At 37.2% G+C, this 24,617-nt stretch overlaps 1 protein-coding gene across 3 annotated transcripts in view; it reads left to right on the top strand.

The window, feature by feature from the left end:
- Positions 1-24,617, top strand: part of BANK1 (B cell scaffold protein with ankyrin repeats 1) — a 306,359-nt gene that overhangs the window by 266,074 nt on the left and 15,668 nt on the right. For all 3 annotated transcript variants that reach the window (XM_045987184.1, XM_045987189.1, XM_045987175.1), the window contains exon 11: positions 13,862-13,927. In XM_045987184.1, the coding sequence (XP_045843140.1) occupies positions 13,862-13,927 (66 nt within the window). The remainder of the gene's footprint in view (positions 1-13,861; positions 13,928-24,617) is intronic.

Raw genomic sequence — 24,617 nt, 5'->3', positions numbered from 1 at the left:
AGAAACACAATGAATAAAGAAAATAAGAACAATGGGTAGGGTTCTGGTTTATAATTCTTCATTAAGGAAAGATAGTTTTGACAAATTACCCAAAGAACATGAAACCACAGCTTGTGTGGAGAAATTCTATTTGAATCTTTTTCTATAAAAAGAAGCTAAACTCCTATGAGTAATTGCAAATTTTCTTGCAATTTCCAAGAAAAGAGGTAAATACTTCACTTTTGCCCCAGCTTTACTTTTTGCTCCTAATCCCACATAAAATAACTTTAAAAACCAGAAAAGTTGTGAATACTTGAATCTCAGATATGCAACCACAACTACTCTGAAAATTGCATTTCACCCAACAATTAAGATTCACTTCATCTGTCATAGAATCTCTACTTCATTTTAGACTTCATTTCTTCTTTCTCATTTTCTGCTCAGTTGAATCTAAATTTAAAAAAAAAAAAACCTAACAGATCTCTGAGTTTTTTTTTAAAATATCTAGAGTCCCAGCAGAGTATATTTACACTACGGTTATTTTCTGACACTCTTCTATACTCTGTTTTCTTTGATGTAGTCCCCAAGTCCATAGTGTCTGAGAGATGACTTATTTATGAGTGCGTTGCATGCATTTTTGGGCTAAAATACCGTCCTAGGGACTGAGAAAATGGGATAAAACAATTTCTCATCCTTGAGTGGTTCCTAGGTGGCAGATATGCAAATTAATATCCAGTACAATGTGACACTTTATTAGAGAATTTTTTGGACAAAATATTTAGGGGGTAACTAAACTGAGAAGCAATCGATTATACATTCAAACAATTTAAACCAAGTACTCAAACAGAACATTTAAGTATATACCATAAAGCTACACAAAGCTGTTACTCATCTGTGCTTAATATGTTCAAAAGAAACCATTTTATTGCTTAAGCATTATGTTTTGAGACTTTGTGTAAGAAAATTTGTATGTATAATTACTAGTTTACCATATATTTAGTCAACAGTGATCTACTGTAGAAAATTTTTAAGGAACTATTAAAACTTAGAAAATAATAACAAATTAATAAATGTGTCAGCTAAAACAAAATGTTAACTGGAACAATTATCTAGATTATTAAGGTAGGGAGTAGCTGTAATTAGAAGTTATTAGATTGTCTAGCATAGTGACATCTATGATATTATTAGCTCGTACACAAGGATATTACTTCCCAATAAATATATTTTTTAAAAGATTTTATTTATTTATTTGAAAGACAGAAATTACAAGCAGGCAGAGAGGCAGGCAGAGAGAGAGAGGAGGAAGCAGGCTCCCTGCTGAGCAGAGAGCCCGATGCAGGGCTTGATCCCAGGACGCTGGGATCATGACCTGAGCCCAAGGCAGAGGCTTTAACCCACTGAGCCACCCAGGCGCCCCCCAATAAATATTTTTTAAAGAGAAAAAAGATAGAGCTCAGCACAAGAATTTAATTGTATTTGAGAAATTTCTGAAGTGGTACTTCGTCCTCTATATCCCAATCCTTGGGGAGTTCTCAGGACCACAAGTAGAGACTCCCATGTTGCAGTGTTCTATTTTTTCATTTTACCTTCTCATCCTTCTCTGAGCTATCATATTCTTATTTTCCATGAATACTTTCTTCTCTATTTGTTCTTTCTTTTTTTTTCTTTTTTTAGATTTTTATTTATTTATTTGACAGAGAAACAGAGCATGAGCAGGGAGAGTAGCAGACAGAGGGAGAGGGAGAAGCAGACTCCCTACCTGAGCGGGGAGCCCAATGCAGGGCATGATCCCAGGGCACTGGGATCATGACCTGAGCTGAAGGCAGCTGCTCAACTGACTGAGCCACCCAGGTGCCCATATTTGTTCTTTTTTTATATCATTATTTTCTCTTTGTTTGGCCGTGGTGAGGGCAGTATAATTCAGTATCTTTCTTATTGTTTTCTTTCATTTGGCTTTGATTTGAGTTTTCAAATTTCTATGATTCATTTTTCCTGTAGTTTTCATATTATCTCTCTTATCTTTTTTTGTTGTTTGTGACCGCCTAGAATGCTTGATACTTCCACCAAATATCTTAGCTGTGCTTTTATGTGTATGAATTTTAAGCACCAAAAACCTAAAAGGAAACTCTACTTGTTAACCTGTGGATTGCATTATAGGGTCGTAGGCAGGTAACCAACTTTTTCATTGAATTACCCCAAAATGTTAGTTTATGTAGATCTATTCTTCTATGCTTTTCAGTTTACCTAGAAGAAAATCCAAAACTCCAGCCTACTTTGTATATCTGGTTGCCAGACCTTTGAGATCAGAGCATGGGAAAAAGAAGACTGGGAAATTTCACCATTTATAATGCAAAATCTGACTTGTTCTTCTTGTGTTCAGTCCAGTGTATAAGCCTTGTCACCGACTGTGCCTCATGTCCCATGCCCAGAACTACTTTTGTTTAGATTCTCCAAAGAATAAACCTTCCATCCTGGCTGATTGCCTCCGTTCATTGGAGAGGAATTTGAAGCTATGACTGCTGTAGACTTTTGGCTAATAAAATCTTTCTGTGTATTAAGTAAATTCCTTACATGATAATGGTCCAGTTTGTCATATATTCACATGTATGTGCATGCACACACACACACGGACCTTAAAGAATCTTAGAAATCTTGAGTTTCTAAGAAATTTTAAAAGCTACTCATCTCACCTACTTAGCGCAAGTTTGACACCCTTCAGATTTATAAGAAATCTTTCTAATTCAATTACACAATGTGACTTATTCTCACAAAATTTGTGTTATATGCAGCCAGGAACCAGTGTTATAGTATGCAGGTTTTTTGTTTTCCTTTCTTTTGTTATTAAGTATATAAAAGCAGATACAGATTTTTGCCCTACATCCCTAATCAGTAGCAAAATATGAACCGTAAATGAGGTCACCAAAGTTCCTTTCCATTATTTGCTTCTTTCCTCTTTCACTGGAATATACTAGCTTGCCTATTGATTGTTGATCATTGTGTTCCCACATTAAGAAAACATTGCCTCATCAGCTAATTCTTTCTTGATGTTCTTTGCATTCCACGGGGTAAAAATCTTTCATCACATCTTTCCTCTTTTTTTCCCCCTCCTTTTCATAGCTCAAGCAGCTCTATTAAATAAAATTGCCATCATTTCCCAGAAAGCCATCCATTCAATTAAAAGAACATTAATTTGCCCCAATTCTTGCCAGAGCACAGAAGTAGTAGCAGAATGTTGGCACATCCAGAGTATGTTAATGCAGCCAAAAGAGAAAGATGTAGAATAGGAGATGGAAGAAGAAGGCAAGATGCAGAATCCCAACTTACTATTTCAGAAATTCAAGAAAGTACTGGCAAAGAGACTAGGCAAATAAACTGGAGAGATACAGGAAAATCATGTTGGCTTTTGCCAGATCACAGAAAACATGTCTATTGGGTGTCCACACCCTGTACCTGGCACAGAGCTCCTGAAACCTTTGTGATTTCCTGGATGACAGGAGAATTTTTTTGCTCTAATGAGGCAACTCTGAATGGGCTCCTGAATGGCTCCTGGATGAGGGCTAGTCATCAAATACACCAAGTCATGATTAGAAGCTTGGAATCTTCAGCCCTCGCCCCCCATTTTCTTGAGAAAGGAGAAGGGCTGAACATGGACTTATTGATCAATTGTGCCTATGGGAGGAAGACTCCATAAAGTCCTAACAGTAGGGGATTCCCAGAGATTCCATGTTGGCAAACAAATCCACACAGGAAGGCTGATACACCTCAACTCAATGGGAATAAAAGCTCCTGCGCTCAGGACCCTCCCAGACCTTGTCCTATGTATCTTTTCTTCTAGCCATTCATCTGTATCCTTTATCATATTGTTTAATACACTAGCAAATGTTTGTGTTTTCCTGAATTCTGTAAGCCACTCTAGCAAATAAATTGAACCTCAAGAGGGAGTCATGGGAATCTCCAATTTGTAGCCAAATTAGACAGAAGTTGTGGATAAGCTAGAAATCTACTACTTGTGTTTGGCCTCTGACAAAGAGTGGAAAGAACCCTATGGGACTGAGCCCTTCTCCTGGGGGATCTGACACTATCACCAGGTAGTGTCAGAATTGAGTTAAATTATAGGACACTCAACTGGTGTCATAGAATTGCCTGATGGGGGGGAATCTCTGCATATTTGGTGACCATAAGTGACTGAAGTGAAGTGTTGTGAGTGGTAGAGGGGTGAAAGTGAAAGAGACAAACGTAAAAGAAAGACAGGAGGAAAACTGGGTTTCCCTGTTACAGCTTTGCAGAACATATTCTTATGCAGCTGCTATTACCTAAGCAAGTAACTTCATATAGCTGAGGTTCCATTTCCTCATTGTAAGTTTGGGATAAAATTAATACCTACTTCAAGGATTGCTGTATAATCTTTAAGTGAGATAAAATTAGCCATTAACGAGGACTTGGTATGTGGTATACACTCAATAGGTCGTAATTAAAAACAATGCTACTTTGCCTTTTCTCTGTTTCTGGGCAGACAATGACTTAAACTAACTTTACAGAAAAAAAATGTGTGCTTCCTGGATTCTGGTGGAGTCAGAGGCTAAGGAAGCTATCAGAGAAGGAAAAGGAGGAAGGTGATATCCTGTCCTCTAAAGGGATGTCTACTCGTCTACTCCTTATAGTCTTAGTCTACTCCATATAACAATTATTGTGAGACAACGTCCATGATAATTTCTAATTCACGTAGCAGTTCTACACGATCAGCATTAATAGCTTCATTTTGCAGATGACAAAACTGATGTTCAGTGAGTTTCAGTGTCATACCCATGATGATAAAATTAGGAAGAAGATAGAGGAATTGGAACTAGATCAGTCTGGTTCCCACCACAAATTTCCTTTATTGATACATTTATTTCTGGATTATTTGTTAATATTTATTTCCTCCTTTGACCCATAAGACCCATGGAGGAAGAGACCAACTTTTTCTGGTTTTGCCCATCATTGTATCTCTGATACCAAGCTTAGTGCTGAATTCATGGTAGAAACTATGAATATTTGATGAATGTTAATTGAATGACTACAAAGATGAAAAAATGATAAAAAGTGACAAAACCACATCAATGTGGTTCTTTAGGACACTTTATTAACACTCTGGAGAATGGGCAGAAAAATATACTGATCTACTAATTCTTAAATTTCTCTTGTTTTAAATCATCTTATGGGTTGTTTTTTTTTTTTATTTTTGTTATTTGAGTATAATTGACACACAATGTCACATTAGTTTCAGGTATATAACACAGTGATTCAGCTTCTTTATACATGACGCTATGCTCACCACAAGTGTAGCTACCATCTGTCACCACACAGTGCTATGACAATACCATTGACCATATTCCCTATGCTGTACATTTTCTCTCCATAACTTACTCATTCCATAACTGGAAGCCTGTACCTCTCACTCCCATTCACCCATTTTGCACCCACCACACACACACACACACCCTCCCGTCTGGCAATCATCAGTTTGTTCTCTGTATTTATAGATCTGATTCTTTTTGTTTATTCATTTATTTACTTTTTTAGATTCCATATATTAGTGAAATCATATGGTATTTGTCTTGACAGTTAAACCATCCTATGTTTGAAGTACAACTAATGTGAAAGGGGGAGGTCATACAAAATGGAACAAAGTTCTAGGATACTGACATACAGCTAAGCATTCTAACCCCTTTCACACAGTGTAAAATAGAGAGGCTCTATTTCAACCATCACCCCTGGAAGCGTAACTTACTAATGCAAAACTAAACTAAAACTAAAACCCAAGTTTAAAACTAAACTTATTAAGAGATATGTTTCTGATTTTTTATTCAATTCCTGTCATACTCAACCTAATTTTGGATGAACAACAAAGGAATAATTTATTTTTCTTAAATGGAAAGATTTTGAAGTCTGCATGCTTTCAGATGTTGCATTTTCTTCCCCTTTTCCCCCCAATAACATGGCAAAGGATTAGGTTTATTAAGTTTCAAGAATATAGAGGAATTACTATGGATTTACAGTCCTCCTTTATGACAGAATTCTTGATTTAAGAAAAATCAAGGAAAGAAAACGAACACTTTGCATAGTGTATATAGATTGGTAGTAAAATTATATTCATAAATCATGCAAAGAGATGACTACCTATTGGGGAAAATTCTTCAACATCAATGGGTAATTTCCCATTTTCCCCTCACACAATTAATAGAACTTCTGAAGGTCCTTCTTCAGAGTCTGTGTTGCTTGTTTGGGGTAGAATGTAATTTCCCTTGCAATTTTCAATTGCTACTGAATTGCCCTTGGCATTTTGCAGAGCAACAAAGTTGTGTATGACCTTTTTGAGAGCTACTCAGCTACTGGGACCCCAAAATGTCAAGTACAACTCAGTTGCTCTCAAAAATTTTCCACTTGCAATTCATTTGTACTTGAAATTGATCATATACAATGTAATTGAAATGCAAACAGAAAAAAAAAGACCTTGTAGAATCTCTTAACAAAATTAATCCATACCATTGTATATGTGAGAGAACTAAATGGTCTCTGTCCTCATCAGTGAAGAAATGTGCTCAAGTGGATTAAAGTAGGCCTTGGGTCAAGTGCCTTGGTCCTACTCTCTGGCTGAGTGACCTTGTCCAAGTCATTTAGCTTCGGGCCTTATTATATATATCACAGATGCTCTCAGGACAGAGGAAGACATTTATCATTCTGTTTGTAAGCCCAATGTCCCCGTATCCCCCCTGTGATTCTCCACCTCTCCCCTTTCCTTGATAGGGTGCTGGTACAGCTCTGCAGAGGAACAGTTGTTCAGAACTTTACTCACATGTCCTTCAGAGGGAATCAAGCCTGCCTGTGTAACCCCAGAGTTTTTATTAGTTTTCTGTCCTTCTCAAAGCAGCACATCACAGCAACACTGAGTGAAATCCATGAAGGGCTTTGTTGACCATCTATTAGAGTGTTGGCATAATAATAAAGAACTTTCCCAGCCTCGTCTTCCAGAAATTCAATTCCTTCATGTTAGCGAAGGGAGAAAGAGTAATCAACTGTGGTGCAAACTGACATTAAAAGATTTATATTACATGTGAAAGTAAATGCAAATATTATCAAGCACTTAAATTGTCATTCAGTAGCAGAGTCAATTCTGGTTTTTCTCCCCTTACCATTTGATTTTTATAGAGTCCCTGTTAAATATCTCTTTAGTAAGAAGTTTAATTGGTCTAGAATAGTAGTTCTTTATGGTGACGATTTGCCTCCCCAGAGACATTTGGCAAAGTTTAGGGACATTTTCAGTTATCACCACTGGGACAGTACTAATGGCATCTAGTTCATAGAGGCCAGGCATGCCACTAATCCTTCCTACAAGACACAGGAAAGACTCCATCACAAAGAATTACCTAGTTCAAAATGTCAGCAGTGCCATTTTCAAAAGGTTGAAAAACCATGACATGGGTAGTTTCCATTGTTAAGACAACATAAACATCTGAATAGAGTGCTTCAGAGAATGGTCATTTGAACATGAAATCATAGATGGATCAAATAGCTATCCACATGAGCTGTCTTCTTTCTCACGTTAGACTTCCTAAATTCACAGTATTTTTCACCAGCACTTTTAGTGTGCAGATTTTTTTCCCCTCTAAATATGTAGCAGTTGGAGAAAAACAAGATGTTCTATGGGGTTGGCACACTGAGAAGAGCCTTCTTGGAGGAAAGAGCAGCCCAGTGGAATGAAATTCATGAAGATCGTGAAGCTGGGCGAAACTGAATTTGAATCACGACTTAGCCACTTCAAAGTTGCGCGGCTTTGTGCAAGTGATACAGCCTTGCTTCATTTGTTTAAAAAACAAAGACAAAAATTCCTGCATAGAGTTTTTACGGGAATTGAAATGACGAAGCTGGCACAGCTGGCGCAACAGAGTAGGATGCCAACATGGCAATCAGCGCGATGGAGGGTACTCTGGAGACACAGAGGTGAGACAGGACCCACTAGATCCTTTCAGTTGTGTGCCTTTGACTTCTTACCTTGGGTTTCATATGCCAGTATCTCACCTTGCACGTCTGTTCCAAGTTACTTATGAACTATCAGTAATGAACACTACACAGAGCAAGTGGTTCAGGCCTGTCCTTTTAGAGTTTTCAGTCTGCATTTCCATAGTTTGAGTCTTCATAGCAGAATTAGTGTGGAATGCCTGTTCAAACTGAGCTTGACCAGGTCAAGCTATTGGTTACCTCTTAAGACAGCAACATTTCCTGGTATAGGGATAAAAAGAGAGGCCAGAGAAGTTGCTTTTGGTAATCACCAAGCATGAACCAAAAGATGAACTCATCATACTTTCCATAGTATTAGAGTGGCTTTTTAACAACCCAAACCTCTTTTCTTTAAAACAAAAGGAAAATTACTAGGGATGTTACTAGAGTCATGTCTTCACTTATATCGTTATTAAATACAGATGGTCAAAACGAAAAATCGGGCAATCAACCTAAAGGAAATCATTTGGGAGGAGACAAAGCCCCAGTCCAGGGCTATGCAAGCACTAGGTGTTAATACATGTTCACTGCCTGGTAGCAAGAGGAAGGAGGACCTGCCTGCCCAGTGGTGGATTGGAGATTTTGCTAATAAACTCATTGCAATGGCCTCAAGCTCTAATTACCCAGAGTTCTACAAACCAACTGTTCTCTGTCTTTTGTAATGTCTCAATTCCCTGGATAAGAAACATTTATAGAATAGAAATATTCTTATTTTCATCAAAGGAGTAAATATGCAAATGAAAACCGTTTGTATTCTACTCTAGTAAAAATTAAGTTCCTTAGAAACAGAAAAAAATAATTTATAATAAGATTTCCTGCTTTGGGAGAAGATTTTTATGGGAACATGCCTATTAGACTTAAACTTTCCATTACAAATTGGAAAGAAAATTCATGCTTTCTCCTGAGGAGAAAATTGATATTGCCATTGAATGAGAATGTTTATGCTGTTTTCCTTCTGGTAGTTATGTGAGTTCCAGCTTTCCTTCCCTACCAATCTCAGAAGCTTAAACACGTCAGTGACCTCCAGTGTGCTGGTTGACCATTTGCGGTATTCTCCTTTAAAAAGAGAGTATCACAACTCCTGACTCCATATGGATCCCAGGCAGTGCACTACTTTCAGCTGGACAACCTTCACAGGACGTAGCTGATGGGACTGTCCCTGGCCATGCTAACTCTGATGTGCCTATTTCAAATGTAGTGACCTATGTTTGATAAATTTGTTCAAATTAATAACCTGCAACTATTGCCAGCAGAATGCAATCGTGGGTTTTAAGCCAGTTGGAGTGCTCAATCTATCCTGGTCAATTTGCCTAGAAGCTACATCTCCCCTGGGCTTCCGTTTGCTTAGCCAGTGTGACTACTTACAGGATTAGAATATTCTTTTAACCTGTTTTTGCTGGTTCAACAAAGGGGTTGTTTTCAGTGTTTCGGGTTGTGTTCTGTTGTTTTGTTTTGTTTTGTTTTTGCCTCAGTCTAACTTTTTGTGATTACCTTTCACAGCATGCAAATTGGGAGAAGAAGGTAGGAAGAATAAGGCTACAGGGGTCAGATTACTACCTTAGCCCTCCCTGATTGTTTCTCATCTCTATCCTCTCTCATCAGTACGCACTAAGGACACATTTGACCTTTGTTTAAATGAATACATCAAAATGGAGTACGTTGTGGAAACTATGACTGGGTCTTATTTGCATTTGCCTAACACTGTAGTTGCTTACACGGTTAACAATGTGATGAAAGTTTATTGAGCGAATAATAAACACTCTGCTGCTACCTGTACAATATCATTTGAGAGCCCAGAGCACAGTACAAATCTGTCCAGTGTTTTATATCAAATCTCTCATTTCAAGAATAATCATCAGTGATAGTTTTAAACATTTTATGCTGCACTTCTAATGGGCATGGAACATTAAGGTGTTTGTTGTTTATAAGCCACACCACATCTTTATGAATGCATTTGGTTATTGCACAGACTTTCCATTACCTTAGCCACTAACAAAGAAATCCCGAGTAAGTGCTGTCAGATGTTTTAAGGAGGGTGGCTTTGGAAGAGTCCCTTTGCTTGAGATGGACCACAAATGAAGTTGACGTGAAGAGTGTTCTCGCAAAAGCAACCTGGGAAGACAAATACTACCAGTGAATTCGTTATATTTCACCTTCTCCTCCTCTGTTCTTCTGGTAGTTCTGCTTTGCTTAATGTTTTGAATATTTAATACTATGCTAATTTTCCATTTAGTGTCATTTCTATTCTAGAGAAAATTTTATAGAAGTTGTTCTGCCAATATGTAAGATAAATGGGGATGGTATTTGGGACATTTGCATTGTTTGAGATTATTTTGAACTTCAAAAATTGTTTTTCTTTCTCTATGAACTTTTTTTAATGTTTAAAGGTGGTGACAACTACTAATAATGTATTCATTTTCCTTTCTTCTCAAATTCCAATTTTAGGTAGGAAGAGAAAAATAAGATTTCACTGAGGTAGAGTCATCAAAGTTGATGTATGTCATAATTGCCTTAATAACATTTTTTGAACATTGATGCAGTAGGATGTGATTTTTAAAAAATAGTATCCTGCAAGAATTTAAGCACATAGGACAGGATCACCTCCATATTTTATAAAAAATTAACCTTGGTCTGTGATTTAACTTTCTAGTTTTTCTCTTAGTCTAAGTCCTCCGTGTGGTACAAATAACCTCTTCCTCAAAACAGAGCCCCCTCTTTAAATTCACACTTAAGAATTTGTCCAGGCACTACTGGACGGGTAGTGATGTGGGAAATAAGAATTGGTAGCAGCATCTTAGAATGTCAGAGAATGTGAGACATCAGAGATCATCTCATCTGAGTTCCTCCTTTATCAGCAAGAAAATAAAGGCCCAGGAGGGGAAAACCATTTTCCCATGTCACATGTTGTTAACATTAAGACAAAACTATTCCCTTTCCCCAGTGCCAAGCTGGTTAGCATTCTGGCATATAGATGGTTTCCTGGTTTTTTTTTTTTCTTTTTCTTTTTCAATTTCTGCATGTTTAAAACAGACTTTCAACTTATTCACCAGAAATCTTGTACAAAAGTATGTACTTCCATACAGAAAGCTGAGTGACCTATAACCCAATGTTCAATTCTCAGGATATCATGGATTTTACATTTACTTTTCTTAAAGGTTTGTGTCAGTGAGCATGGTAAATAGAAAGCATATAAAGCTTTTTAGAACAAAGGTTTTACTGGTAAATGTTAAATGTTTCAGCTAATATTAACCATAAAAAAGGAAGATTAACAAATTCTGAAATTTTATATCTATCTATCCTTTTCCTAAAGCCCACAGAGTGTTTCCTTGTTATGCATGTTTGAGTCAGTGATCATTTTGATGGACTAGCCCTTTCTTCAGGAGACAAGTAAATATAGGTCTTTTCCCAAGATTACCTCACATTCAAAAACACTTCCTGAACTTCCACAGCATGAAGAAAACAGTGTGTTTGGTAATGTGCAAATTGTGTCTTTGTAAAGAAATGAGGCTTGTGTGTAGGTGGAAGGAAGGAGCCCTTTGAAATGGGTGTAGCTCAAGGTGAGTTAAGCGGGGATTTCGGGAGAGATTATCCAGGGAGAAAGGGCCTTCATATATGGGGTGTGATGCGATACACATCCTGCTTTTAAAAAGTTCTGTTATCAGCACTTTGATAACCATCCTTCTCAGACATCCAACTCCCCTCCCAATCTTCCATCAGATCCCAGGCTCTTCTGGCTGGAAGGGCTAGAGAAATCTCAAGGAGAATCAACACAGTCTTTGTAATTCTAAGGCTAGAAACTGAAAGAGACTGTTGACGTGTAGTGAATTTACTGCATTTCATGCACCACTGGCATTTGTTGTGGGCAGAACCACATACAAGATGTAAAATGACTTTTAACAAGTTAATGCCAAAAATCCAGAAAAACTAATTCCAAGTACTCTGTAGCTCCAAAATGCAGCAGAATTGTTAAAACTGATCGATCTACGCACTCTTTATTTGGAGAATTTGTTGTCCAGCTTTATCTTTGGATTCAGATTACTTTTCATAGTAATGATGCCACACTTCAGCCTTTTTTGTCTTACACTTTTCAGTTATTGTCTTAACAATATTGGCAAAAAAAGAAAAAGCGTGCAGACTCTGCCTGTTATTAAAATTTCAAAACTGTTTCATTTTTTCAAGACTTTTTAGAACTAGCCAATGAAATAAAATCAAGCAGCACTTGTAAAAGTTTTTCCAATATCCTAAAATATATTCACACACCATATATCCATCGTTATATTTTATTTAAGGAAAAATATAAACCACAAACCCAGAATTTGCCATTAAGTTATATTTAGCGTGTTTTAAAATACTGACTTGAAGCAGAAAATTTATTTTCAACCCGAAATGTTACTTCATGAGTATAATTTTTCTTAAACCCATCATACCTTGAAAATATATTTGTTTTCCCTGTTTGAAAGAAGAGTTCTCTTTGTTTGACAACAGCTGGCAAACAAAATAGCCTTAATAAATCATTTTTGATGTGGTAGGATTTGGGGCAATTTTTTAAATTCAAAAAAAATGTCATCCAGATTAAACACAGGTGTGACCTTGATAATAGATAAATAATGGGTCTAAAGAATATAAAAACTAAAGACAGAGGCTATAAGACAACTCCCGGGCTGCCTCTTCCAGTCGGAGTGGTCAAGCACCATCCAGCTGGACGGCTCACTCCCTCCCACAAGCCTCAGTTCCGTTATCCCAGGAAAGTCTGATAAGCTGCTAAGAGGAACAAGAAACCCAAGCATGCTGGAAATGTTAGAGGGTTCTTCTGAATCCCCTCCTTCTATTTCCTTCTTTATCTTTCAAAGGAAATAGTTATGGAAGAGAAGAGACAGCAGTGCTGTGGAGAGCCAAGCTATAGATGGAAGTTAAAGGCTGGAGGCTCTAAATCACGTCTCTACTCACAACAGTTCTGGGATCATTGCGAATTACTTAGCCCTTTTACAAGTTAGTAAAACTTCTACCTCCCTCATCTTTAAACATATGAGCCAAACTCAGTGTCCAAGGCCTCTAGCAGTTCCCAAATTCTGTAATTCAGACTACCCATGAAAAATAAATAGAACCAACTCTGGGACGTTCAGTTTCTAAAGTCAAGTTGTAAAGGGTATAGGCTTTTTCATTAACAAATGCCAGAAGCTATACAGAACTTTGCGGGTGCTCAATAAATATTAAGCAATCAATTTTATCTCTCATCTGCAAAATGGGGTGAGTAATGCTAACTTATCTCACAGAATTTCGTGTAAGAAATAATAAATGAGAACAAAGCACTTTTCAGAAAATGAAGTAATTCGAATAAGCTGCTTTAATAGGTCTGAGGTCTAGCTAGATGATGCAAGAATAAAGTGTCTTTTTTATTATTACATCTGTGAAATACAGCAGTCTTTTCATCTGTTTAAGAAGCAACAGTCATTATCCTCGCTTATCACCAGAAAGTCAGCATGAGTAATTTCTGTGCAAATGGAATTTTTCATGTGATTTTAATATTTATCACTTTTAACAAAGCGCACCTTTTAGCTTTACCTGATATCAGAATGGAATCGTATCTTGATTTAAATAGTTTAATGAGGTGTTCTATCAGCATTATACTCTTCTGCCTAAAGAAAATGCTTTTCAAAATGACAGATAAGTTGCACAAATGAGAAAATTGTAAATTTAATAATCCTCCTACTCAAAAGCAATACAATTCAAGAATTGCTACTAAGGAAAATGAAGTATTGCATTCTAGTTTCCTGGAGTCTTCCACAGCATGTTCCTTTTTATGTTTGTTTTCAATAAATATTACATGCTATTTTATTTTTTACAGTGTTTCAACAAAAGACAGCCAGAAGACAATCTGATGGTGACAAGTTCCATGGTCCTAAGAGACAAGGTACCGACATGAACTTCAGCTTATTTAATAATCCTTAAGTAAGAGTTAAAGAAGTCTTATGAATATTGGATGAAGTCTCCGAGGATAGAAGTAAATAATTGTGTGCCTGATTACTCTTACTCTTTAATTAGTGTCTTGCCCAAATATAATTTCGTGATAAGATTAATATAAGAAAATTATTTCAATTAATAAAGGCAAGAAACAGCCATGTGAACATGTTTGTGTTGGTGTTGATGATATTGTTACCAAGGCTCTAGGAAGGTCAAGTAAGACAAATTCTCCAACCTACATGGAGACCTTGCTTTCATAGACCGTTAGAGAGAAGGCTCTGGAGTGTAAGTTAAGGAGGGCTGGGGCAGGGGGAACAGATGATTGATTCCCCAAAGAAGGGGACTAGCATAGGATTTCTTTCTTCTGCATTGAACTCCAATCAAAGATTGGACCCCTGTCTCACTATTCTCTTGCTCTCTGCCCTTAATCCAGCAGTTTTTGGAACACTTACTTGTTATGCAGAAAAGTGCTAAAAACTGTAGTTGCAGAGACATCACACACAGTAGAAAAACTTTCCTCTCACTCTACAAAGAGGCCCCTGCCTCCAATTTTCCCTGACATACATGGTTCCAATTGAAAAGAGAAATTCTAGCAAGTTATTTATTATGATTTCCCCCCTGATAATAAGAGCTTGATTAAAGTTCAAAAATAAAAAAATGTAAAAGGTGACAGATGTAGGGAGCTGGGGTCCTGATCATCAATAATCTCAACACACCTAGGAAATAACTTCAGTCCAAAATAGCATTGCCTTGAAGTTGCTACCAGTAAATTACTGGAGAGACGTTAAAATAAAACCAAGAGCTTATCTCACAGAAGCCACTAAACTCACCCCCCACCCCCCCACACACACAGCCAGTGTCCCTTTGTCCCATCATAGAGATGGCTAGGACTGACTGCACCCACTTCCCAGCCCACTGAGCTACTAAATACACAACCTTGGTGGACCTGTTCCTAGAACATCATGGAAACAAACAAAGGTGTGTCCTTAAATGAGTGATCTTCATCCATCACTTCAAGTGGCATTTCCCATGGCAGCAAGGTTGTACTGAGACCATCCTTCCAATGAAGTATGTGATTCTTGAATGCAGCACATGATGAAACTGAATTTCTGGCCCTGAACACATAACTATATCGCTTACAAATTTACTTGCAAAAAAACCAAAAAACAAAAAAAACCAACCAACCAAACAAACAAAACCCTCTATTTGACAGCTTTCCATTTCTAGTGATTTCATAATTTGAAGGAAAAGATTTATCTTTTTAAGGTTACTATTATCCTTCCACTGTACATTTACCTCTCTCAAGAAGTAGGTGCAGACCTCCATATGAGATCATTCCACAATTAGAATCAAACGGTTCCTGAAGAATTAGCAAAGTAGAGATTTTTCCTAGGACTCCCCCACATACCTCACAGAGTTTTGGAAAGAACAAAGGGAGCAGATGCTTTGAGCTCTTTAGGAGAAAATTTCCCTGAAGTGTTTTTAAATAAATTACTCAATTATCATGTTTTAATTAAATTCTGTTAGAATTGAGGGGAAAATGTTAAGACGGCCACCAGAGATGAAGGAAGGTGACAACTAGCAAGAGGAATGAAGAGATCCTTGGAATTCTTGCTCTTACCAATTGTCCTCTGGTTACCCCCAGAGAGAAACACAAGGAAAGGCTGTTTCTTTATTCTTCTACTGTATGTACAGAAAAATAGTCCCTTCTGTACCTAGAAAAGAAAAGGAAGGGGAGAATAGTGAGAGGAAACAAGAACCTAATTATAAAATATTTTATTGGATTAATATCTGTGCATACCTTGGTACTTAATTTGTTTCATTGCTATCAATAATCAGTAGATTTTTAAAACTCTTTTAGGGCTAGGATATGAAAATTTTACCCAAATTTTGTATGAATTTTTTTTTCTCTCTGGATATTTAAATCCAACTTACTGATGACGTTTTAGATTAGCCACCTTAGAGCAGTTTTCCTAGATTCCTTTAACTCTGGATATAAGCAGTTCTGTGGAACAGAAAAGAATATTGTTCTATTTGCAAGGAGAAGAGGAACATTAAACCTTGTGAAATGTTGGAAAACCTCCCTGATTACTGCAGTCTGCAGGGAAATCAGAATCTAGTATGAGAACAGAAGAGACAATTAAGAATAATTGGGAAGATTTTAAAATTAAAGAATTTTACTTTTTTCTTTACTCTGTCCCATCGTTTTTCTCTAAACCTTTTCAGATGTTTATGACCACCCAGTCCATGGGACATACTAGGAGATCAAAACTGCTTATTCCTGAATTAATGATTACTTTCTAACTATCCTGGGATTTCATGGTATAGTAGGAAAAGCAGTACCTGCTTCACCAATGATAATCTCTTTATTTGAACAACAAAAGAAAGCCCTTTTATGACATGTTTGTCAGAACCAAGATTTTCTGAAGGGACTAGACAGGTTCTCTAAGGGAGGTTAAAGAAATTACTTAATTCTTTCACTATATGCTGGAAGGAAAAGGGATTATAAAAGCCAACTATTTTCCCTCTGAAATTATAAGTGTTTCAGATGCCCTACATTCAAGACTGCCAAGGGATTGCCAGGAAGTTACATTATTGCTAAGTCAAGAAATTTTCCTGAGGAACAGAAAAAATTAATTGGCACAATTTCCCTGGAAACCTAACAGATTTCTTCAACTCAGTTTTCACATCCTGAAAAAATAGAGGGAAAATGGTGAGGACTTTGGGTCCTCCAGATAAAATTTTCCATCAAAATACAGTTTTAAAATCAGTTTTCCTGAGTTGGTTTTGAAATTAGAAAATGCCAGAGTGGTATCTCAGAATATGCTGCTACTACCACAGCTCTCCACCCCTCCCCCCGCACCCGAAACTGAGCTCTACCCAGGGCGCTCCAGGCTTTGTTCATCAGCATTGCAAGCCAATGACAAAACTGAATTTTGTCAGTGAATTGGAATTGATCGGAGTTTTGAAGTCTGAGTCATGTTAATGATGCTGGTAGAAGACTGATTTATAATCCCTCATTTCAATCTATTAAGTCTATACCAGAGGAAGATTCCTTCCCAGTGACTAGAATGCTTGGATTCATTAGACCCCTGACAAATAATAAAGTTTCTATGAAATATTATTAGGAATTAGAAGACCATTAGGGGAACGTGATCAAGTCAAAGGGCGCTGGAGGAATATGAGGGTTGCTTCATTAAAGACATGGAAATATCTGGTTAATTTTCCCTGTCTTACAAGATCATGTAATAGTCTCAGGTCAGGATTTCCCACATTTCCTGTATCTGTTACACCTTTCCCCCCCTCCTCTGTTATGTCTTTTTCTTGGGCTATGCCAAGGGGCCTTTTCTATCCTTACTGGAATCGTACACCTATTATTAATGTAGTCTTACCTCAAATATGATACATGGCAACTAACGAGGTTTAACATTCCTGGCTTTTGGAACTGCCTCCCTGTGATTATGGGCCACATCCGCAAATCTCCTCAGTCACACAGTTAAAAAATGAATCTCATCAAGGTTGTGCTGTTGCTGTCCATCTTGGAAGGCAAGCTATTTCTTTGGGGACCAGGATTAGTGAGAGGTAGGAGGAGCACATCCTATAGACAGCTGTCTATATCTGAGACACTCAACCTTAGATGAGCATAAGAATTATTTGTGGAACTTCTAAAATTTGGTTGCCTAAATCCTACCTTAGATATGGATATTAAAATGGAACATGTGAGAATAATATTGAACAATAATCTCAAAACCAACATGCAAAAGAAAATAATATAACCAAAAGAAACTCTTTTTTTAAGGTTTTATTTATTTATTTGACAGAGAGAGAGAGGGGGAAGCAGGCTCCCTGCCAAGCAGAGACCCTGATGCGGGGCTTGATCCCAGGACCCTGAGATCATGATCTGAGCCAAAGGCAGAGGCTTAACCCACTGAGCCACCCAGGCACCCCCCAAAAGAAACTTTTTTGAAGTCCATATTATGGGCAAATTTGTCCACTAGCTGTGTTATATTTCAAAAATACTCTGCACAATTTTTGCCATGTTTAAACCATGCTTAACTCCATGTTTTATGTAAAAATTCAAATCTACAACCACTCCCTATTATTATATCACTTGCTACAAATAACTTCTGCTGTTATCACTTATTTTCATGCTTTCCATATTATCATGCTTTCCACTCCTAATTCTATAAAAAGTGGAAAAATAAAAGATATATCAAAAGAATCAGGTCAATAAAAACATGAGGGAAAACATTTATTTTTGATAATGGAAACTGTTCACATGTGTTTAATATGCAGGCATTAAATCTTTTCTACTCAGTAACTATCTGTCTGGCACCAGGTATAGTCTCTGCCCACTGATTCTTCAATACAGACTGAAAAGTAATTGTTGGCTGGTCTTTTCAGAGGGTGGGAATGCTCATGGGAAAGATACAGTCAGGGAACATATCTTGTTTGTGTTCTCCAAGTGCCCAATGCTGCAGCAGTCTGATAAATGTTAAATAATGAAATTTTCTGTAAGTTAGAGGCCTGGAGAAATGTAGATGTAGACGGAAATGCCCTTATGTGGAAGAAAAGAAAATGCTGGCCTCTGAGGTATTTTAATCAGGCTCCTTTTGCTAACAGTGGATATATTGAAAAGAAAAAAGTGGGATTATCAAAATGTGGTCATTTGTACTCCATAAAAGAATAATGCTTTAGTTCTCTTTTTCAATATAACTTACATTTCCATTTTCACAAAAGTTTTTTTGGTTAAAGTCACACCTGGGAAAACTTGAGTAATAACTGAGTTCTTGTCCAAAATGGTGATGTGTCAAAAGCCCACAGTAGAAAGTGAGGTTGAAGGATTTAATGTTACACTTTGCATCCTGAGGCCCCCAAATAAAGCTCTGTGATGGAGGGATGGCATGCTCAAGAAGAATTCTGTTAGTAATTGATGCAGAAAGTTAGTTGCTTACAGACAATCAGCACATAGCACCAAGGAATCACGTTTCACCTGTATGTGACAAGGCTGTGCTAACCAAACCTGCAAAATCCTGGGATCCTCAGTTATGAATTGCAACTAGAGCAGAGAACAAAATTTGATTGAACACAAGAAATGGAAGCAAAGGATAAGTAGAATCTAAACCTCTTGGTGAACATGAGTCTGTAGATACGTTCTCTTTCAAGAGGGATTAAGGTAGAGTACAAATAAATAATATGAGATCTTCAAAAACAACTCCAGAGAAAAGAATGGAGAATTTAATCATGAAGACTCAAGATAATTACACTTCTGTAAATGATTTGTTTGATGAATAAGAATGTCAAACACCAAGCGATCAAAATGTAAATAATAGAAAATACATACATACAGTAAGAACATTTCAGCTAACAGTTTGTAATTTTTTAAATCTTAGGCTTTTGAAAATACTTTACCTGTTTAAAAAATGTTTTAAGGCAGTAAAAAAATATGGATTATTTTGAATTTTCATTTATTAAATTTAAGCTGAAGTATTCAACTTTCAGTTTCAGTATCTGACAGGTCCTATCAATATACAAAAGGTAAAAAACAAAATTTCAGAAAACTGTGAACTTACAAACAAATTAAAAACATAGGGAAGAGAGGCACCTGGGTGGCTCAGTCATTAAGCATCTGCCTTCGGCTCAGGTCATGGTCCCAGGGTCCTGGGACTGAGCCTGGCATTGGGCTCCCTGCTCTGTGGAAAGCCTCATTCTCTTTCTCCCACTTCCCTTGCTTGTGTTCTCTCTCTCACTGTGTCTATCTCTGTCAAATAAATTTTAAAAAAGCTTTAAAAAAATAGGGAAGAAACAGCAGCAGAAAGTCTGGAGTCAAGGTCAAGCTAAGATGAAAGCAAACTGCATGAATGACATTTTAGGTGTGAAGGTAGGATGATATGAAACATATGACATGAAGAAAAGGGATCTAGTGACAAGAGGGAGTATGGTAAAAATAAAATAAGCTTAGAAGTTAAAATTTCAGTAGCAAATTAAGACCACATTGGTGAATAAAAATAAGTTGTTGGAGTTGAGAACATAATTGGAGAAGGGTTTGTTCTCAATACCCAGAAAGACTAAAAACAATCAGGTGATATGAAGAAGAGAGATACAACTCATGTATAATAGGTTTGGTGGTTTGTGTTTTTTTTTTTTTTCTTTCTTTCTTTTTTTTTTTTTAATAGAATACAAAACACAATTGATGACATAGCTAAACAAAGCTTTAGAGAACAAGGAAGTAAAGGACTATATGGGCTCACTGTGGCCCAGAAAACAATAAGGAATATATCTACCTTTAAAACACCCTAGCAAATCTTTTTAATTATAAAGGTGAAGATATAATCCTAAAGTACTGAGAAGATATTTTAAGTTAGATTTTTCTATTAAAAAAAAAATCAGAATCAGTTTTAAGAATTAGAGAAGCTGCATAACAAAAAATTGAGGTAATGGACTAAATGGTGTATTAGGAAAATATTGCAACTTAAGAAGATTATATTTAGTCTGGTGTTTCATTCATGTAGGAAGAAAACAGATAGAGTTTTGGGGTATCTAAGGTTTTAGAAAAGATGGAATTTCTGCAGTCATCATGAAAGTATTACCCAAAATGTATTCTAAGTAAAGGAGAGAGTAAGCAATATAAAAAGTTCAAAGAGAACTAATGGTATTAAAGAATTTGTGGTGAATAATGAATTCAATAAAACATGGAATTGCATTTAGGTAATTTATTGTAAACTTATTTATAAAATGTGAATGTAAAATATTGGTGATAAAAAATAGGCAATTCAGCAAATTATAATTTTATTGCAATAATCTGAGTTTGATGCTCAAATAAGGTAAAATTGTCTAGGTACTAGAAGAAAATACAAAACTAAAATCATTCTCTTCCATTCATGACTTAGTAATCGAAATGTATATATAAGATATACAGTATCTCTGAAACTTATTTTAAAATAAAATATGTACCTTCCAAATCACTTAATATGTGTGTTTGTGTGTACACATACATATATAGTCTTTATGACAAAAGTCAGAAACTAGTTTGTTTGTTCATTTGTTTGTTTTTATTTAATAGAGAGAGAGAAATCACAAGTAGGCAGAGAGGAAGGTAGTGGGTGGGGGCCGGAAGCAGGCTCCCTGCACAGCAGGGTGGGGTGTGGGGCTCCATCCCAGGACCCTGAGATCATGACCTGAGCCAAAGGCAGAGGCTTAACCCACTGAGCCATCTAGGTGCCCAGAAACTAGTATTTTTAGCATATGGAAAATTATTAAGAGAAAACTTGAGGGGTAAGAGGGATTCTGGGTGAGCTGGCCCAACAGGATTCTTGCTGAAGGCAGAGCCAGGTGATCAGATACACCTAGGGGGTGGTGGAAGGTACAGAAACCCAAGCAAATATTGAAGGTAATTGAATATGGAAGGTGGAAGACTCTGACTACATAAACTTAGCAGGATTCTGAGGAAAATTAGGCAATACAAAGATGGGTGTGGAAGTACAAACGGTGTGACGGAGTTGGGAAGAAGACTCAGAGGAGCCTGACTCAACGTTGGTCAAGGGAGGAACTCTGGCAACACTGAAGCCCTAAGTTTGAGATGGGGATACTTTGGAACTTACAAATAATTCAGCACTCCAGGTATCTCATAGTGCACTCACGTGCCCCAGAGTTAATTTACCTGGTAGTTCCTTAGCTATGGACCCAAAAAATTAGCTTCAGATATAAAGCTTGGTAGATTGGGTTTTTAAGTTCTATTACTGACAAGTTCTTTCCAGTTACAGAATAATATGGTAAGATGGTACACTATGATATGGCGTTGGTATAGTGTATATGGCATGGCTTGAAATGGTATGTATTTCATGGGGAAGCCTATTAGCAAAGTGGGAGAAAGTTTCTAAGTGTAAGACAATACAGGGGTACCTGGGTGGCTCAGTCCAGTTAAGTGTCTGCCTTCAAGTCAGGTCATGATCCCAGCATTCTAGGATTGAGCCCAGCATCAGGTTCCCTGCTCAGTTGTTCAGTGGGGGAGTCTGCTTCTCCCTCTCCCTCTCCCCTTCTCCCAGCTTATGCTCCCCCTCTCTGTCTCTCTCAGATAAATAAATAAAATCTTAAAATTTTTTTTAAAAATACAGTTTTATCACAGAAAACTGGAAATTAGAAAAACGTAATCTCTGATACTATCACAATAGAACAACTTGTATCGTCTTAAGATAATTTCCCTCCATGCTTTATTTTATGAACAACATTTATATAATTAAAATTTTACTGTAGATAAAATTTGTATTCTGCTTCTCTATCTATCATTATATAATAAGTACTTTCTGTGTTGCCACATGGGTTTTTTTTCACATGGTCTTTTTATTATTATTTTAATGACTACTTAATATTTATTATGTAAATATTTCATACTTTAAATTCTTGGGTTTTGGGCAATAAAGTCGTTTCCTTTCAAATTTTCAGTAAAAAATGTTATTCTAGCCAGTCAATGATAGAAATAATTTTAATGAAAAACTCAGTTCACTTTCTTACGTAAAGACTCATACACTCACCACAACGGTGTTACTTGGTGTTTATATATGATCAAATAGAAAACCCTGTGAAGAGATACTGATCCAAAAGGAACTAAAACTCTAGAAACTACAGTTTGTCTTGAAGCTTTTATATTGAGAGACCAAGATTCTGCAGTACATACAGTTAGCAATCTGACAAAGGCTTTTCAACAATAATTATGTTAAATTCACACTAAATTTCCTGAAAATAAACTAATAATAAATACAAATTTGGGAAGGAAAGAAAAAAACTTTCCATCCCCCGTAAAACAGTAATCTAAGTGCATTAAAAGCAATTTTGCACACCCTACTAAAAATTACAGGTTGCACGTTTTGGCTTGACTAGTCTGCCCTCAGGAGAAAAGATGATAAAGTGCCTAAATCATTTTGTTTTGCAACTTGTCATAGCTAATAATAATTTATCAAGACAATTCGTTTTCATCTTTTTTAGTGGGGGGTGGGGATGGGTGAGTAAAAGCAGAAGTATGTAAACTTAGTCTAATTGTAAACAGCTCACTTCCAGAACTTGCTCTATTTAGAACTCCTGCTGTTCCTAACTTTTGTTCTTTTGTTCTCTCTGCACAACCACGCAAGACTGAACTCCGCCCCCCTAAAAAGTCATCTGACTTATATTTTAGTAGCGAGAATTTGAAAGATGAAAGGGTAATTGAAATGAGTATTGTTAACATGATTCAGTATTTTTTTGAATTCAGCTTAACCTGCGTGTAGAGCCAAACAAGCTGGTAGGGTTTTCCAGGAAGCCTTTCCGTGAGAGGCCTTCGACAAACGCAGAAAATCCAGCCGCAGAGGTTACTTGAGATAAAAGGGATAACACGAGTGAGATGGGTGCTCAGCTTCCATACTCTGGCAGGAATGGCTCATAGAATTCTTTTGCAAAACGCATCCCAAATTGGAGTGGAATGTGGAAGCCTATAAAAAACAAACGGTTTAAGAAGCAAGATCTCAATTGTTATCTGTGCTTTTGGCAGCTGAACCAGTGAGCCCTCTGGCTGACTTGTGCTTCTTCAGTTTTCTTGGGATTTCATGCTCCGTCATCCCTGAAGAAAATGATTTTGAGTGTAGAATCTGTTGACATCTTGTTAGTTCTGGGGGAATAGGACTTCTGAAGAGAAAAGACAAGACCAGCCAAGAAACCCCCCATAGGAATCAGAAAGATTGGTCATGGAGCAGTTTTATGTGTATGTGAATCTTTTCAGAAAGGAACCCTCTCTGTGTCCCCATTCCAAGATTCTCTGCTAGAATCCTTCTCAAACCAAGAAAGCCATTAAAGGTTATTCCAAGACAGCCCCAAGGGTCAAGTCCCCTTGAAATACTTAAAACCTGCTATGAAGTACTTGAAATGTCTCTTTTCCAGATTAACCAATCCAAACACTATCGATGAATCCTTATCACTGTAAAATTTATGGGGTGCCTGGGTGGCTCAGTCAGTTAAGCGTCAGGCTCCTGAAGTCAGCTCAGGTCATGATCTCTGAGTTGTGGGCTCAAGCCCTATGTTGGGCTCCCCGTTCGGTATTGAGTCAGCTTGAGATTCTCTCCCCGTCCCTCTACCCCTCCCCCTATTCACACACATGCCCTCTCTCTCTCTAAAATAAATAAATAAATCCTTTAAAAAACCTCGAATGCCCTCCATTTCCTAAGTCCTTGTCTGCCTGGTCCAGTGACCGTTTAGTTGCTCTGTTTCTTTCTTGAAGATGGGCTCCCAGTAGTGAGCAATGACTCAGGGACAGCAAACCAGTACACAGCTGGACAGGATTACCTATTCTCTCATTCTAGACTCTCGGGACATATTTAGATTTGATACCACAAGAGACGTACACTGCGGAGGAATTACCCAGGTAATATAATTACCTGAGATAATATGATACACAGGTTGAACTTGTTAAAGAAAGTACAAACTCAGATGAGTTCTGCAGCCAGGCAGGTAACAGGTGTGATGCCTTCCAATGACCATAAGGAGTGACAGGGATTGCACAGAGCATCCTTACAGGCATGCAGCCCCTTTTCTGTCTTTAAACACTACGTGGGACAAATAAAGCACTGAACTCACCCATGGTCTGTGGTTGGCTACTACTGTACCTCGGGCTGGTC

This window comes from Meles meles, chromosome 2, assembly GCF_922984935.1.
Source record: "Meles meles chromosome 2, mMelMel3.1 paternal haplotype, whole genome shotgun sequence".
Classification (NCBI taxonomy): Eukaryota; Metazoa; Chordata; class Mammalia; order Carnivora; family Mustelidae; genus Meles; species Meles meles.
Note: the sequence above shows the minus strand (reverse complement) of the source record. Positions and strands in the feature narration are given on the sequence as shown.